Source organism: Diuraphis noxia, unplaced genomic scaffold (genome assembly GCF_037042655.1).
Source record: "Diuraphis noxia isolate RWA-SAM2 unplaced genomic scaffold, SU_Dnox_SAM2 contig0004, whole genome shotgun sequence".
Taxonomy (NCBI): Eukaryota; Metazoa; Arthropoda; class Insecta; order Hemiptera; family Aphididae; genus Diuraphis; species Diuraphis noxia.
This window is the reverse complement of record NW_028301714.1, coordinates 11,460,933-11,478,318: the sequence shown is the minus strand read 5'-3', so window position 1 is coordinate 11,478,318 and position 17,386 is coordinate 11,460,933. Positions and strand designations below refer to the sequence as shown.

Here is a 17,386-nt window from a genome sequence, read left to right as displayed (position 1 = left end):
ATTTATATTAGGGTGTAATTGATAATCTAATATAATGAACAACTATTATACATGTAGTAATAATAATAGAAATTAATAATTATATCATATTAAGATATTAAATATTAGTGTGCATTGTTATTTATTTAAATTTAAAATTATAGTAGTATTTAAATAAAATGTAGTGATTGAATATTAAAAGTAATTTTTTAGTTTACCCAACTTCCTTTGGTTAATTTATTTGAAAAAAAAAAAATATTTTTATGTTTTATCATAGTTTACTAAAGAAAATAATAAATATAGTAATAGAGGCGGTTTCAAATTATTATATTAACACAAAGTCTACTTATACTTGTAATAAATAATAATATGTTTTGTTTTGTCATTATATTATTGTTTGTATTAATTTCAACGAGTAGTTTTATACAATAAAACATGCAACATCTTTTCTATGAATATTATCTTTATTTTAGTTACACGAAGATTAACATTTCTATCGCTGTTGTATACTTTAATGATGATAATATAAAGTTTATCATTTGATTATTTTTCGAAATATAATATTTAAACCTTACCTGTTCGGGCTGTTCCTCGATAAGTTTGTTGTTTTCTTCTATCACAGTCGAACAAAAATATAAAATACGTTGAAGCTGTGTTGATATGTTGTGATTTGTGTTATCTGTTACTGACACGACCAACGGAGATTTAGTTTTAGTTTTTTTTTTAGTTTCTATTTCACGATCACAGAGATGTATACATATAATCTCTGTGATCGTTGATTGTATCTTTCGATTAAATTTTATTTCCGGTTTTATGGTTTATATTATTTTCTAGATAGGGACAGGATGCTGATACATTTTTAGTGTTTTTTTTTTTTTTTTTTGAAACGTCTTGACACAATGCTTTCTTAGCTAAAAATGTGTTTCAATATACCCAAAACTATTTTTTGATGCTTTAGATCATTTTTTAAATGTTAACTATTTTACATAAACCAATGGGATTTACAGTTCAATTCATAGTTTATAAAATGCAGTATATAAATGAATAAATGTTATACCTCACAGAATTAAATAAAATATTTTTTTTATTCGTAAATAAAATAAATATGTTTGATTGTATTCTGTAATTCCACTCATAGTTTAAAAATACATTTTAAAATTACGTCCAAGTTAATAGTAATTTAAAAGAATTTTTTTTTATCATTACCTAATTAACTTATTCTTAAAGTAATTTTTGTTTACAAGTCATAAATGCATATTTTTAAGGTTTTTAGGGCATCAGTGCATCTGCATATAGGTCCTTATCGATAATGAAATATAATAGGTATCGACTATATTATATTGTTGACTTAATTTCAAAAGTAAATTTCAAAATAATATTAATAATTTTACGGAACTAAAATACATTATTACGTTACTTTTAAAGTTGTTAAAGCAGTTCCGTATCAGTACCTATCTTAGTAACTTTATATTAGTATACGATACGTTTGTATGCAACATATGTATATTATACATATATATGTATATGTATGTTGTGTATGCATAATATATTAATATCTATCAAAGCTAGTGATATTATTAACAACATTTTACTGTTATTCTGTTCGTTAAAAGGTGTCTATATTTACGATTTCCATGTTATGCATTTTCATGCGCTTAATATGGAAGCAACAGCGATCTTTATAATATTATGTACCTACGCCGAGTAAAATAATATTAATTGAAAACGTGATGAAAATTGTTTCGGTGTTTTATTATTGCTATTTCTGCCGAGTCAGAATTAATTTTCGCCGACAGTCTTTTAAAGTTATTCTCGTTTTGCGAGTAGTAATAAATTTCGTTTTTGTAACCACCTGCACAATAACCGCAGTACAATAACGTCGTAGTTTGAACATATTTTGTAAAACGTTTTCATTACTGCGCCTTGACTTGTTAACTATGTAAACTAACAGTATTGGTTAATGTTTATAATATATTATGTTTATTAAAATATAAATCGATATAACAATAAAACTCCAAGACAATATATACCTATTTGATTTTGTCTGCGGCCAAATGCCTAAACACCTATTTTCCAAAGCCGAAAGCTTTATATAAGTAAAGATCGAACAAAATGAATAACAACGACATTTATGTATGTATAATTAACTTTGAATAAATAATAAATGAAAAAAAAATACAATCCTGTACAAAAAAATCTATTAAACTATTTACGATATACATTATACAAGTACATTACTTTTAACTTAATTAAAATAATTATATACATGTCACGTTATTTTTTATGCAATAAATTTAAATATAAATACATAAGTTATATTTCCTTCCTCGCCAGGCGCTCAAAATATTTTCTCTCCGATTAGAAGTAACATAACAATATTACAATTCCATCAACCAACAATAATCATCCGAACAATTAGCTATATACAATTAAAATGAAAAAATAATTTTGAAAATAATTAAATTATTGAACTTACATTAATATTTAATAAATATGAACCGAATTTTAAGCAGATATTCAAAAGTAACCATTTTGGACTCTATGGCTAAACAATATAAAAATATTTAATTATTTCTGATTTTGAGCAGAAATATTATTTATGAATAAACTTAGTAATAAATAATGTAAGTTTTAATTGTTAATTAAATTTGAATTTTACACTGGTCCCTTACAATATTATTGTATTATAGTAGTATTTCCTTTTAAATTGTGTCTGTGTATAATGATCAGAAATTAATCAGTTCGTTATAAAGTTGTACAATGCTACTTTAGATGTCTCATTAAAATTTTTTTTTTTAAATTATAAACACATTTAATGTTTTATTTTATACTAATAACAACAATTTTACTTCAACAACACGACCACAATTAAATTAGTCTAAATAAGCTAATCACATTTAATATTATAATGATATAATAAATAATGAATATTACCGGAGAGAAAACCTTCTGGAAAGATATATTACGTGGTAAGGTGTGGAAAAAATATCAAATATCAATTCGCATCAGAGGTATCGAGACGAGGACGTTTGTCTCAGCAACGGTCAACCATTTTTATCTGACCATAGCTACAATAACTGTTATAGTTTTGTATTAAATAAAACATAATATAAGATATTTAGTTTTTAAGGGGGAAGCAATGCTAACAGCAGTCCCCTCCCTGGTTCTCGATAACACGGAAGGAAAAAATATATTTAGTTTTTCAGTTGTTGTGACCAAATTAATACAAAATATATTCGATAAAAATCATCAATGTATGTAGATATTATTAATGTTTATACATAATAATATATTATAATAACAAAAAATAGGTCAAGCGTAATATAATATATTATAACAGGATTAGAGTAGTTGCATAGTAATATCGTACTTTTTGCCTTACGAACTTGTTCATGAATGCCAAATTATTTAGTGAAAAATAATAAAAAAACCAATTGTGTTGGATCTTAGAATCTAATTACTCAATTCAGCAGATTAAATATTAATATAAATATTTAAAAAATTGAATTTCATACTGGATAAAAATTGATTCCAAATAAACCGATGATATTTTTAAACAATTGGGGCTTTTTTTGTTCTAAAGACCTCGACTAGAAATGTACGAAATACGTGTGTGTAAGACATAAAGTTTATTTTGAAATTAAATATTCTACGTTTCACATGCATAATATCATGTTTTTCATTGTCACCTAAGGCCTCACCAAAACTATAAATATAGAGTAAATAATTTATTTGAATTACTTCACATGTAGAAATAAAATTTTAGTTAATTAATTAATAATTTAGTAGTTAATCTAACTATTCATCATTTATCTATGAATCCGAACATTTTTTCAAAATAAATAGATTTTTGCCATCAACCAAATATTTCATACATTTACATTACTAGCTAAAACAATTTGTTCAAACAGATTTTAAATAAAAAATAATAAAAAATAATCAATCATAATAAAATTCTATACTGCATAAGTACTTTATAGTTTATGGTATCTGTAGATAATTATGCATTTCTATGTCATTGAATATAACGGAAATTTAAATTTTAATTTTAATTGGTCCCTATTCTTAACATATTTGACTGTAATTGTAATTGTGTTATGCAGCACAATGCTGCAGTGGCAACATGTTCCAATAATTTAAAAATAAATTCGTATGTTACTAAAATATTACGAACAATAATAATAAATATAGTCATGATAGAACCATGCAACTATCCTGTTATGGTAAAATGTCTACTATCCAAAAATAACAACAATAACAACAACAACAACAATAATAATATTAATAATAATAATTGGTTTAAATTAAATCTAATTTTCGGGCTGCGATACCAACGAAAAACAACTCTTCGATATGGTCGGCAGTATATCGGGCGAAGACGTTTGTGACGAACTGCCTCCCAAACGGACGTATTGTCCAAAATTTCTTAATATCGAATTGGAAAATGGCACGTTATCAATCGACAAACACCTCCTCCGTCCCTGAAATCCTCTGTGTATGATCATACTATTTTCGTCCAAAGACCTTCGGCTGAAAATTTCTGGGCCAGCGTGGAGATCATTGTGACTAGTGTGTCCCACTAACATCTCCGCTTCCCAGTTCTCCCACCTGGGTGGAAACTCTTCTTCTTCGTCGTCTGTGCAATTCATATCAATTCTGGTCTCATCGTGCTGCCATGATGGTTCTGGAATGATTGACTTGGGCAAATCTCGGAGTTCCAAGTTCTCTTCTTCCGACCGGTCTTCCCAAGACTTACTCGAGAACAACACTGGGCTACTGGAATTTGGGTTATAACAACTTGAGTCATCTATACTGAATGGGGATAAACTGTTGAACGAAGAAACTTTTGGACACATGACAGTATCTACAGAATCATTTCTCTGAAATCAATTAAAATACATTTCCACGCATATAATAGGAACACAATTAATCATTGCGTAAAATGTAACTGAGTATATTATTGAAAAATGCAAAGATTTGATATATATATATATATATTATACACCAATATATATATATATATTTTTTGTAATAACCTTTATTCAACCAATATTTAAGTAATGTTTGGATTTATGCCTAATAATAATCAAAATATTTATAAATTCAAACAATTAATTTTTAGATATTGATTAGAACAAATGTTATTACATAATATCTATAGTTGGGTAATTACATTTGTCAGTTCTATGTTTTACAGCTTATACAATGTTGTATAGGTATCATAACAAAACTCACTATAAATGGATTTTCTTCGTCCTCTTCTATATTTTTTGAATAATTATCAAGTAATGATCCTAATTTTCCTTCGTCGACGGGCTGATCGCAAAGTTTCTGGATAAGCATGAATTGATTTTAAAATTTTAAATAATATAATAGATATCAAGTAATGTAAAAACAAAAAGTTACCTGATTGAATTGTTCACACAGTGTGCTTATTGTATAATCACGTTTATTAATTTCAGATTCGAGTTCATCTATTTTACCTCGATATTTTCCTTCAATATCGTTCTGAAAATTACAAAAATTAATAATATGCAGTTTAGTATAATAAAATAATTTAATTATATATAAATGTAATTATAGAAAACAAGCCAATTATAATGACATTAACGTGTGACTAGGGAAAAATATAAGTTTTAATAATGGCATTGGCATATTTAAAAAAATATACTGAGTTTAATTATGTAAGAATATTATTAATTAATTGATTTACAGCAAAATATGAAAAATAAAATCTTAAACGATTAACTTAAAAAATGAGATAAATATACATATATATATATATATATATATATATATATACTATACATAAAAAATAATGTTAATAATAATAATACAATTATTTGAACTTACTAGACATTTCTCGACTATTGTTTTTACGCCAGTCAGTATTTCGTCGTAACAGTTTTGTCGAATGTCCGGCCGACTCGACACGTATTGTACTGTAGTGTTGGTAGACATTCGTTTAGACAGTTTTGTATGCTTTGAAGTTGTTTGGGAAGACTCTAGCAAGTCAGTCTTACGAGACAAATCTATTGGTATAAGATCGGGGTTTTTAGACTGCGAGGTTATGCTTTCGGGAAACGCAAATAAGGAGCTACAAGAATCTGGCGATGATTCTATTGTGCGGCGTTGGTTGAAGGTAATGTTTCTAGTCAATTTGGAGTGTCTGGCAGCGTATCCTTCTATGGTTTGCGAAGTCATCAACTGGTTCGTTCTGTCGTTTCCGAAACAGCTTGACGATAACTTTTTAAGTATGTTCTTAAGCCGTATCCGTTCGGCCGTTTCGTTACACTCATCAACCGGTGTAGTAGTGTTGCATCTCAACGGTTCTTGTTTGCGCGAATTTTGATTTCTCAGTACAACCTCCAGAGCCACTGCTTCAGAGTGACTCCGTGTCAACTGGTTGCCATACGAAAAATCCAAAGCTCTGCATCCGGACGAGTCCAGGCTGGAACTTCTCAAGAACGCCTTCTCTTCCAGTTCCGCCAACTTTTGTCGTTCGTTTAATATCTTCAATTTCTTGACGAACGACAAACCGGAATACTCAGGTGACAGATCGTTGATCGAATCGTAACATCTTTTCTTGCCATCTAAATGCAACACTTTTGGCCTATGCCCTATTCTAATATCACATTTTTCCTTATTAATATTATTTTCAGTACATTTATTTGTTAAAATATTGTGAGCTGATAAGTTTTGAGCAATCAATGAGCCCTGCTTGTATTGGTCATCTAATTTTTGGCACATTACAATAAACTTGTGTTCGGAACCACTGGTATTTATATGTGAAACATCGGCGGCGGGTTTCAAGTTTGATTGAAGAGACGACGTGTCACGAGGGACCTCACAATCGGCTTTTAAGTCTTGCAACTTGGCTTTTGGTGTAAGCACCGTCGCTTTTTTTAAAAGTGTCCACAATTTCGTATTCGACGTCGGTTTACGCTGCCTGGTATGTACCTCCGACAGCCGTTGCTTTAGGCTTATGCTTTTTGTGTTTTCTTTTTTTGGAGTTTTTAATTTCACGTTCGATTTTATCTTAGGCGTACTTTCGGATACTTCTAGATCAACCTTCTTTGGTTTACTTTGCATCATCACTTCTTGTTCATTTTTTTGTTTAAGGATTAACAGCCTCTGTAATAACGGAAGCCCAGCACCGATTACTTCTTGATTCGTTGATTCTTTCCTAGCTGTTTCTGACACAGTCGGTGGTGGTGATAGTATACACTTTTTAGACTCGTTAGCACGTGGTTCTTTATCTGATTTCGCTTTATTTAGTATTGGAATACCCGGTGATATTGGCCTTGGGTCTTCATCACTGTGATCGGTTCCTGAAGCTAATTCATCGCTCCATACCCGGGGCATTCTTCTTAAAATACTTTTACTACTAGAATTTTCTGATTTGCGACCACTACTGGTTAACGGTTGTAACTCCATGCTCTCTTCAACTACAGCTCTGAAAAATTGAATGATAAAAATGTAATATAATAAATATATTTATGTATTTAATAAAATAATAATACAATAATATATATTTAAGAATGCATTTACAATATATATATATGAATTATATAAAATGCAATTTTAATGTATTTAATGATTTTCATGAGTCTATACTTAAGTAGCTTAATATATTACAGAAGATATTATCTAATTATACTTGATGTGGTTTTTTATATTTATTTTTTTTATATTTACTTCTATATGTGTGCCTATTAGATATTTTAAGTTAAAATGCATCTATAATATAAATTAAACTGATATGAACAATGATAATTTTATTATATTTTTAATTTTTTTAGGGTCTGTAATATTTTAAAATATTATTAATATATTGAAAATATTTAAATTAAAACTGTTTCTAACTCAAGAATTTTATATTACGTTAAAATTGGTTTTTAATTATGTACTTAAGCGTGGTATTTATCTCACCTAGTGCCTCGGCGTCCTTTTGAAAATGCATTTCGAAGTCCTTTGACATCACAACGAATTTTTTCCACGATTCCACTACAGTTTTCTGCAGCTTCAGCCCGAGATTTTATGCGATCTGCAACTGATGATTTGCAAATAGTATTTATTAATACGTCACACATGTTACAGAAAATCCAATTAATATTACGTACCAATTTTATTTGCGTTCCTTGCTTCCATCAAACGCTTTCTACCGAGTGTTTGAAGAATATCTTGTGCTTCGGGGTAGTCTTTCATGGCGGCAAGAACATCTTCACGAGATAAACTGAATAATTCTGAATATCCAACTGATCGTACATCAGCAGTTCTCCTAAGAATTACATTTAATAACAAGTTCGATTTATATTATTTAATAGGTTGTTTACTACATATCATCAATCAAATTAAAGATTATAATTTCGACTCAGTGGCGTGGCGAGGTAAAAGTTACATGTGGGCGAAGTAGACTTAAAGAGGCCCTTTTAAAAATTTTTTTAACTTCTGTCATATTTCTCTATGGTTAATTATAAAACCCTATAGAACGCGAGGCCCTTTGAGGTATGAGGCCGTGGGCAATGGCCCACACCGCCCACGCCTAGCGCCGCCACTTATTTCGTGTTATGTAGATTTAATATTCTAGTCTATATCTTGGTAAATAAACAATAAAAATAAATATGTGTATTGTGTACATTTTGAATGTGGATATAGTATTGTTAATAAATATAATATAAAACATACTTATTAAATCCATCCAAGTTGAGTATTCCTATTTCTCCAAAGAAATCGCCAGCTTTCATTATCGTCAAAACATGTCCGGTTTCACTACTGTATAAAATATAGCAAAACAAATCACAATCAAAATTAATTGGATTTTTAAGACATCTTTTTTTTTTAAGTATCATATAAGTACGCGTTGAGTCGTTGAGTGTAAGTATGTTACCTAATAACTTCTAAAATTCCGTCTGCTATGATAAACATCTCTCTGGCTACCTCTCCTTTCCGACATATTAAATCCCCAGGTGTAAATATGTAAGCTTTCATTTTGAGAACTAAATCATGTAGGAATTCGGGTTGGCATTCTTGAAATATTGTAACCTAAATGAGATTACCAATAATAATGTAAATATAATGTATTTTTCAGTGTTCATATTATATTATTATGATTGAGTTGGAAATTACTTTTTTCAAAACCGCCAGATTGACGTGCAACGCCAGTTCGGTTTTCAATTTGTCCGGAAGAAGACCCAGTGCCGTATTTATATCGCCGCCTCCTTGAATACGTCCCCTTCAACAAACCGGCAACATGCACAAAAAAACATGTTTTTAGTCTTATCGCGCACGCATGTGTGAGACAAGAAATAGGAATTAATCAATCATCCGATTTTGACGTATCCGCACGCGTGCCAATGTATATGCCATTTTGGATTTCGAATAAAACTTTCAAAGGACATTATATGGCTCGGTTGAATGAATGTATTATGTTACACATGACAACGCGCCAAGCCGACGAGACTTTATATATTTATTATTTATACAATATAATACATATATGTGATGAGTATATAGAATTTCAGAACCTCCCTTCTAATTCAATTAGTTAAGTACACAACAAACAATATTCACCTGGACCACGAGTAGTCGTACCATCTGAGCACTCTTTTTTTCATGCCACTAGGCACTTTATGATGTCGCATATACAGCTTGGCACCGTCCAACAGCCGTTCAAACTCTAATCGGTTTGCGTTTCTGTTCGTTATCACGTTGCCCACCTGCCCTGGAAAATATAAAGATATCAATTTAAACACCTTTGGGTACAACTGCGCCGCATTATCTATATACACCGCCCAAACTTGTGCGCACAACATACCGACGATGGTGGCGAATATGAAGACTCCGATCAAGTAGCTGACGATGGTGAAAACATACCTAAACGTAAAAATAAATAAAAATAAATACTCCTAATGAGAGTACAGCACGTGTTTTAGGTCTATTCGAAGACGCAAAAACTTAAAAGTTACACCTATACGTTTCGAAAACTAAAATTCATTTAGTATCACTTGATAGTGGTATTGAAAAATACAATATGATACATAATGTATAAACGGTGTATATTTAGAAACTCACTCAGCGTTGGTTTCTGGTGTGGGTAGATCGCCGATGGTGGTCAGCGTCAGAGTTGACCAGTACAACGATCCCAAATATTTTCTAGTCAACGTCGCATAGTCACCCGGCTTGTACGGGTACACCCAATCGCCTTTGAATCCTTCCGCTTCGGACAACAGATAATAGAAACACCCGAACCAATGGGCCAATATCAATAGAATGTGAATCAGGTTGATAACTCTCCAAAAGTTTGGGTAGACCGTCCTCGATTCTACCATGTAGTAATAGTCGTATACCCTATACACCTGAAATAAATCATATTACGATTTAGTTTTCCATCGCAGTTTTTTTAATATTATAAGTTATAACAATGGCAACACGTATAATTCGATTACTACATTATTATTATTATAGCTACCTATTATACAATATATTTGTATACTGCAATCGTATACAACATGAAAATCGTTATTTGATTTTACGTTTCGCAGAGGGTAGTGTGAAAAGCTTTTGGCCTAACAATGAGTGGTTTTTAAACATTTGTAGGATATTCAAATGTTAACAAAACACCAAACATTTTACACGGCGCATGGAAATTACGCAGTCGAATGGAAAATTAATGTAGATTGTACAGTAAGTACATAATATAACAATGCGAAATATCAATTATTTTCCCAAATACATACGGCACATAGACACTTAAAAAACATTTTCACTCAGAATCGTTCTAAAATTAGATGACAATAGCTTATAAATGTAAAATGACAATAAACCATTTCAAGTAGTCAACACAAAACAGAGGACTTTCGATGCATTATATATTTATTTTTTGTCATTTATAACATTGTGCAAAGTTTATCCATTTTTTTCTTATAAAATTTGAATACCTTGTCAAATTGAAACGCAATACCAATACATTGTACCTACACTAAAAGTAAAAAGTAACAGTATATAATTTTAGCGTAAATATGTTTATTTTGTATAGTAAATTTAACTTTGAAAGCCTAACAAATTCAGTGGGTACCTATATGGGTAGTCTAGTAGTTAATACTTCAAGTTTCACCCTATAAATTAACATTATCAAACATCGATCTTATAACTTAGCGTTTAATATAACAACATTGTACTATCTATTATCTTCTAAAACAAACTTAGCAATATTATACAGCTTCATTGCTTCAATATAACATTATTATAATACTACCCATCAGCATGGATTAATATGGGTTTACTTCTATACACCTGCAATAGTTAAATTAATTAAATTATTTTTAGTGAAAAACAAATTTTGACATAGGTAAGAACATAATAATAATGATAAAAAAAAAAATTAATTAAATAATAAATGCAGAAAGAACATTTAAAAAAAAAAAGTCGAAAGCTAATTTTTATAATATGTCTAATAGTGACTAGGGCTGTACTCAGGCAATAATATACTATGACATAGGTAAGGCATACGCGTCCATAAATTTCTAGTTTTTAAAAAATATTTTCTTCAATACTTAGACATAAATAATATTATGAATTTATCGTATTTACTATGTTAAAATTAATAACACTAAAACATATTGTATGAATAACAGATGACAAAAACTGGCTGCTTATAGTGAAGAATACACTTCATAGTAAAATGTAAATATACGGAAGTACAGAACATGGAAGATTTAATTAGGTGCATTACCACAAAAACAAACAATTCGTAACTGATGTAAAAACACAAATAGTAGATTAATTGTTATAATATTATATAAAACTGATAAATTGTTGCATTTAAATAGGGATTCTGACCAAGGTTTTCGCATAAAAGTAGTCGATATTTCGTTATAAATCGCGATAATTTATTCCTTTCCTTTGTTTTTTACATAAAAATCACATCTCTAAAGACTTGAGCAGAGCCGCATTTAACGGGGGGCAAGGAGGGGCAACTGCCCAGGGGTGGCAAATTTTATGGTGTTTGATAGGGCGGAAAATTTTTAAGGATCAACATAAAATAAAAAATTAAGGGTAGCATATTTAAATTTGCCCCGGGGCGGCAACATAGCTTAACGCGGCACTGGACTTGAGTAAATACCATTTTCTATAAATTTAGGTTACATTTTCAATGGTTTTAATCAGTTGAAATAAAATTAAAATTCATTCTATAGTCAATTAGCGCACGAACTGCATTTCGAAGTAAAGATATTCATCATTTTTGGGACATTGGTAATAATTGCATACTATAATCGCTTCTGCATACCGTAATTAACTTAATGTTACGAGTCAAAATCGATGTTGTGCAGAGTTATTATCATTTATGATAACTGCTAATAGTGTAGTATTATGTTATATTATTATCGGCACATTTTGAATATTGATCTACATCTCTCGCGAATTCTGATTTGTGACGCGTCGCGCCGCTGACGCTCGACGCTCGTATAGTCAATATGACAATATACGCACTCAGATTTAAATTATGTGGGTTTAAGATTTTTGCGTGACGCGACACTCAACGCTCTCCATCCAATGTATGCGCGGCCGTAGACATGCACGATATTTTGTGGGAGCGTGTAACCAATAACAATAATATTGTTGAATAATAGTTATGATATATTATTCATTGCAGTCAGCCACGATTCACGTATCAGTAAAGAATGATTGAAAATTAAAAGTTAAAGTTAAATAAGTTTACCTACTTAAGATAATTTAATTCTATTATTATACGTTCATAACACACGGACATAATCACTGATTAGTGATTATCAATTATTTTGAAAACATTATAAATATCATTATTATTATTATTTTTATTAAATAATACATTATATAATACAAGTCGTAATACCGATATTGGTACGAGCTATAAAAGTTAAAATAATATAATACAAATATGTCAAACTCGCATCACTGTAAAACACATATTCCAAGAATGCCACACATATGAACCAGTACGCACGTTTCTCAACTTCCCGAACAATATCAAAGAAATCCTCGACGAAAGACAAATCCTAAACATCATCAAGTTCATAACTATATGTCCTCATCAACAAATTCTGACTTAGCCAATCTACCGTGTAAGTACAATTAATAATTGAACTGTAAATATATAATTTTTTTTTTCTTATATCTTTTCTTTTCTTCTCAATTGTATACATAATTGAATATCAAATCTGATTTTATTTTTAAAAAAAAATGTTGGCTAATAACTGTAGCAGTGGAAGCCTGTAATCTTTTAAATAAAAAAATAAATAAATAATAATACAACATTTTATTGTAATTTGTGACTTTTTTTTATTATTAGTATCGACAGTTGCAGAGAAATAGGAATAAGTTAATAATTTCAAGTTACATGATTTGGTATATATAAATTAATAAATGAATGAATAACTAAGATACTTAATATTCTAATAATACAAAAATATAGTAAAAAAAAACATCGGAGAAAATATTCAAACTACGAAACTCAATACACTAATACAATTAATCACAGAAATAAATCTAATAAAATTTTTTCTTACAAAACTATTGAAAAAATCGACTGAATTTGGATTGAAATTAAAAAAATCAATTTGTTCATAATGATGAATATCGCTATAATGAGCGATAACCATCATTTTGTTGTAAAATATGTGATATATTAGGTATTTTTCGATATAAAAAAATCTATAACCAATACTTTTTTAGAAAATATAATCGTCTTTGGAAACAAAAACAGTCATTATGCGATAATTGTTATTAATTTCGTTTAAGGCAATGTTTATATTCACATTAGCATATTGTTGACCACGAGTGCACATCGTTCGTAACTAACTGTCGTAAATCATTTATTAGACCATTTAGATTTAATCAGCATTTAAATTTAGAAATTAAAAAAAAAAACATGTTAGTTCTGTACTTCTGCTTCAATCGTACAGTCGTATCTTACACAATTAAATAGAATCATATACAGTATTATATAGATAACTACACAGTACATATTAAGTACTAACTACACAGTTCTATATATTATATGGGATCTAGTGGATTTAAAAAGACTGCGATTTGTTTAGACGTTATAACAACAAAAAATTGTATTCTAAAAAACCAAGAGTCGTGGAAAAGCTACAGCTGAAGGTGGAAGCCACTGTTCCGTTCTAGCAATTTGGAGTCAAACGTATTTTTTTAATTAGAAATCGTAATTTTTATTAATGTTTCTAAATGGCTTGTTATATTTATCATTATATCTATATCGGTGGTCATCTGTGCGGGTTTCGGTTTAAATTTGAAGATGTATGTTTTATCGCGTAAGTAAACAATATACATATAAGGCGTATAAGGTATAGATTGTCTTTCTTATTATAAACAATACCGTGAACTCTTTACATAGATTGACTGCTGAAATCTGCGGTAGGTCGACACGGATCGATCGATCGTGCTCAAATAAAAGGTTCGTATGTGATATTGTTATTACTATTATTTTTATTATAACGTACTCAAAAACTGGACGCGTGCGTATAATTTCGGATCGTACGAAGATATTATTATATTATTTATTGACCAATATAGCTGCAGTAATAGTTATAGTAATAAGGAGAACTCCGTGCCGCTTGCAGACATATTTTCATACCTATCCTATCTATATATATATATATATATATATATAGTACCTGCAGTATACCTACCCATTCTATTATAAATTATAATAATAAATTATGTAAAATAAATTGTATGAACAGAGTGACACAACACAAAGTGTTCACGTGATGATGTTGGAAAACGAGACATCGGCCCACTCCAGATAAGTACCTACACCGTCTCTGATCCCAATTACGGTCATTGGCATCATACGACGACTTGCGTATAAAAATTGTACGTTCTTGGGCTGGGAATAAACAGGTAGGTAGCAATTGACGGGGTTAAAATGCTATATATATATATATATATATATATATATATATGCGACGTTTACGCAACATTCGCCTCGTTCAAAAGACTTTATGGCACGACAACGATGGACCGACCGAATTCCAACGCGGCAAACGTGCCTTATCAGCTAAAAAGGATCAGAGGCGACCTCGTTTGAGATAATGTTTTTTCCTTCCGACCACATGCATAGTATCCCCTCCCCCTCAAGCTTTTAACGTCAAAAAATGAGAACCTCTCCCCGCCGTGTCCAATAACGGCCGCTATTAATATCGTCAAAACGCAACCAAAAACATGTCGGCAATGTCTGTAAATTTGTCGGTGTACTATAGTTTGATATCCATCATCGTGGGACGTCAAACCTCTTGTCTACACAATATCGGAGGTCCACTACATTTACACATGGTTATTTATGACTATATAATATATAGTTATAGTTATAAAATATATATATATATATATATATATATATATATATATATATATATATATATATATATATTGTTATTATCCAAACTAAAAAGCGAACCTGCAGGGATCAACTGACAAAAAAAAGTCGATTTTATACTGCGCCACGATATGAATTGCTGACAGGGGTTCGACGTAAAAAATTTCATACGTTTTATCAAAAAACGCGAACGACTGCAACTTGGTTGTTACATCGATTCGACGAACGTACTTTGAACCCAAAATTAGTCGCAAACCCGAATAGTATAATATACCTATAGCTATAATAATTATGATCGTATGGTAGTGTATATTATACATGTAGTATAATTCAATTTATTAAACGCGTTCATTGTTTAACCGCGATGTTACCGTGCATTAAATTGGCCGCACTCATCGATTTGCAATAAACTTCCGTTTCGCATATGTACATAAATATATACACTAGTATACACTAGTATATATATATATGTATATATACCATTGTACAGCTGACACCTATGTGATATGGTATTTATGCACCATTAATATAAAACACCCCTTTCCGTTATACGTTGCTTCGTTTTGAATTTAATTGTCACCCGCCGTATATGACTATATCATTATTAACGATAAACACTTGAAACGTTTTGATTAATTCTATTCTTCAAATATATTGCATTATACTGGAAGAGTGATTTTTGATCGTTAATTGTAAACGCGCGTTATTGATTTTAATGGTCTTCGAAGACCACTTTATCACCAATACAAGTAATATATTTCCCCCTCACCATCTCTCTCTCTCTCTCACACACACACAGAAACACTTTATACAATTTATAAGTTTTGACATTATTTTGATGTTAACGAAAGATCAATAATTCAAAAATAGTAATTTTATTAAAGTGAAGTATAACGTGAGTAAAAAAATAATATTTCAAAATATTAATAAACAAAAGGTACATCAATTATGTTATCATTAAACCACGATAGGTATACCTAACTATTTATTTTTATTTTTGTCGTTTAATGTTTGCCCATTACAAAAACCTTTTAAAAAATTATAGGTGAATAACATTGTTTGGAAATTATAGAAAAATTATTATTATAATTAAATCATAAGCAAACTGAATTTTAATAAAAATGTATGTGCAGTTTTGTATTTAATTATTGATACCCGGCACCGTGGATTATTTTCTGTTTTTGTAATCAAATATACGTAAATTGAACTTAAACAAATATTATTTAAAAAAATAATTAAACATATTTCAATAAGTTTGTAGAAACATTGCTTCAATGAATTAATGATAAGTAAACGATATTCATTATTCTACCTACTAAATTTTAATCACTCAAGACTCAAGACAATCAGAAAGAACAATTAATAATACGCCAGACGCAAATACTTAAAATTTAAGGAGGTTGGTTTATCGTATACAATAATATCAACAAAAATAACTAAATACCAAAATAAGGGAATCTAAACAATATTTTTAGTTATTATTTTTATTTTTTTGATCTGTAGCAGTGGCGTATTTACAATTTTTGATTAGGGGGAGTGTCATATCATAATGAAATAATTTATAAATTAGAAGGTATAAAATACTTAAACTCAATTCAACCTATTTTTATATTAACTATAGTTATAATAGAATTAAAATTAAAAATCACAAATTATATTATAAAATCTAGTTTTCTTTTTTCTTTGCCAATTCATCAATAATTTAAGGTCTCTAGACGCATTCAATAATTCTTTGGGGTGGGGGGGATGGTGGAAAAGCACCCCCCCCCCCCCCCCCGTAAATATGCCACTGATCTGTAGGTATGTACCTATAATAATTTAGTTGATTGGACTATCATAAGTCTTAACCATTTATAAAGATATATCAACTACCTACATTTTGTTTATTTTACATTTTTACGTGGTGGATGTATCTAATATATTATTACGGGCATAAACCATTTGAAATATGGACATGGATATAGATATTATACCATAGGTACTATATTATACGTCTGTATCTAAATAATTTTTCCAATAAAATTATCA

The 17,386-nt window shown here is 29.7% G+C and overlaps 1 protein-coding gene across 4 annotated transcripts in view; it reads right to left on the bottom strand.

Moving 5' to 3' along the window:
* Window positions 1-1,936: 1,936 nt before the first annotated feature.
* LOC107172037 (uncharacterized) overlaps window positions 1,937-17,386 on the bottom strand; it is a 143,948-nt gene continuing 128,498 nt past the window's right edge. For all 4 annotated transcript variants that reach the window (XM_089226857.1, XM_089226858.1, XM_089226860.1 and 1 more), the window contains 12 exons: window positions 10,054-10,337; window positions 9,797-9,855; window positions 9,553-9,703; window positions 9,109-9,214; window positions 8,870-9,024; window positions 8,668-8,754; window positions 8,103-8,260; window positions 7,912-8,032; window positions 5,833-7,435; window positions 5,386-5,487; window positions 5,215-5,310; window positions 1,937-4,859 (listed from right to left, as the gene is read on the bottom strand). In XM_089226857.1, the coding sequence (XP_089082983.1) occupies window positions 4,290-4,859; window positions 5,215-5,310; window positions 5,386-5,487; window positions 5,833-7,435; window positions 7,912-8,032; window positions 8,103-8,260; window positions 8,668-8,754; window positions 8,870-9,024; window positions 9,109-9,214; window positions 9,553-9,703; window positions 9,797-9,855; window positions 10,054-10,337 (3,492 nt within the window). In that variant the 3' untranslated portion in view covers window positions 1,937-4,289. The remainder of the gene's footprint in view (window positions 4,860-5,214; window positions 5,311-5,385; window positions 5,488-5,832; window positions 7,436-7,911; window positions 8,033-8,102; window positions 8,261-8,667; window positions 8,755-8,869; window positions 9,025-9,108; window positions 9,215-9,552; window positions 9,704-9,796; window positions 9,856-10,053; window positions 10,338-17,386) is intronic.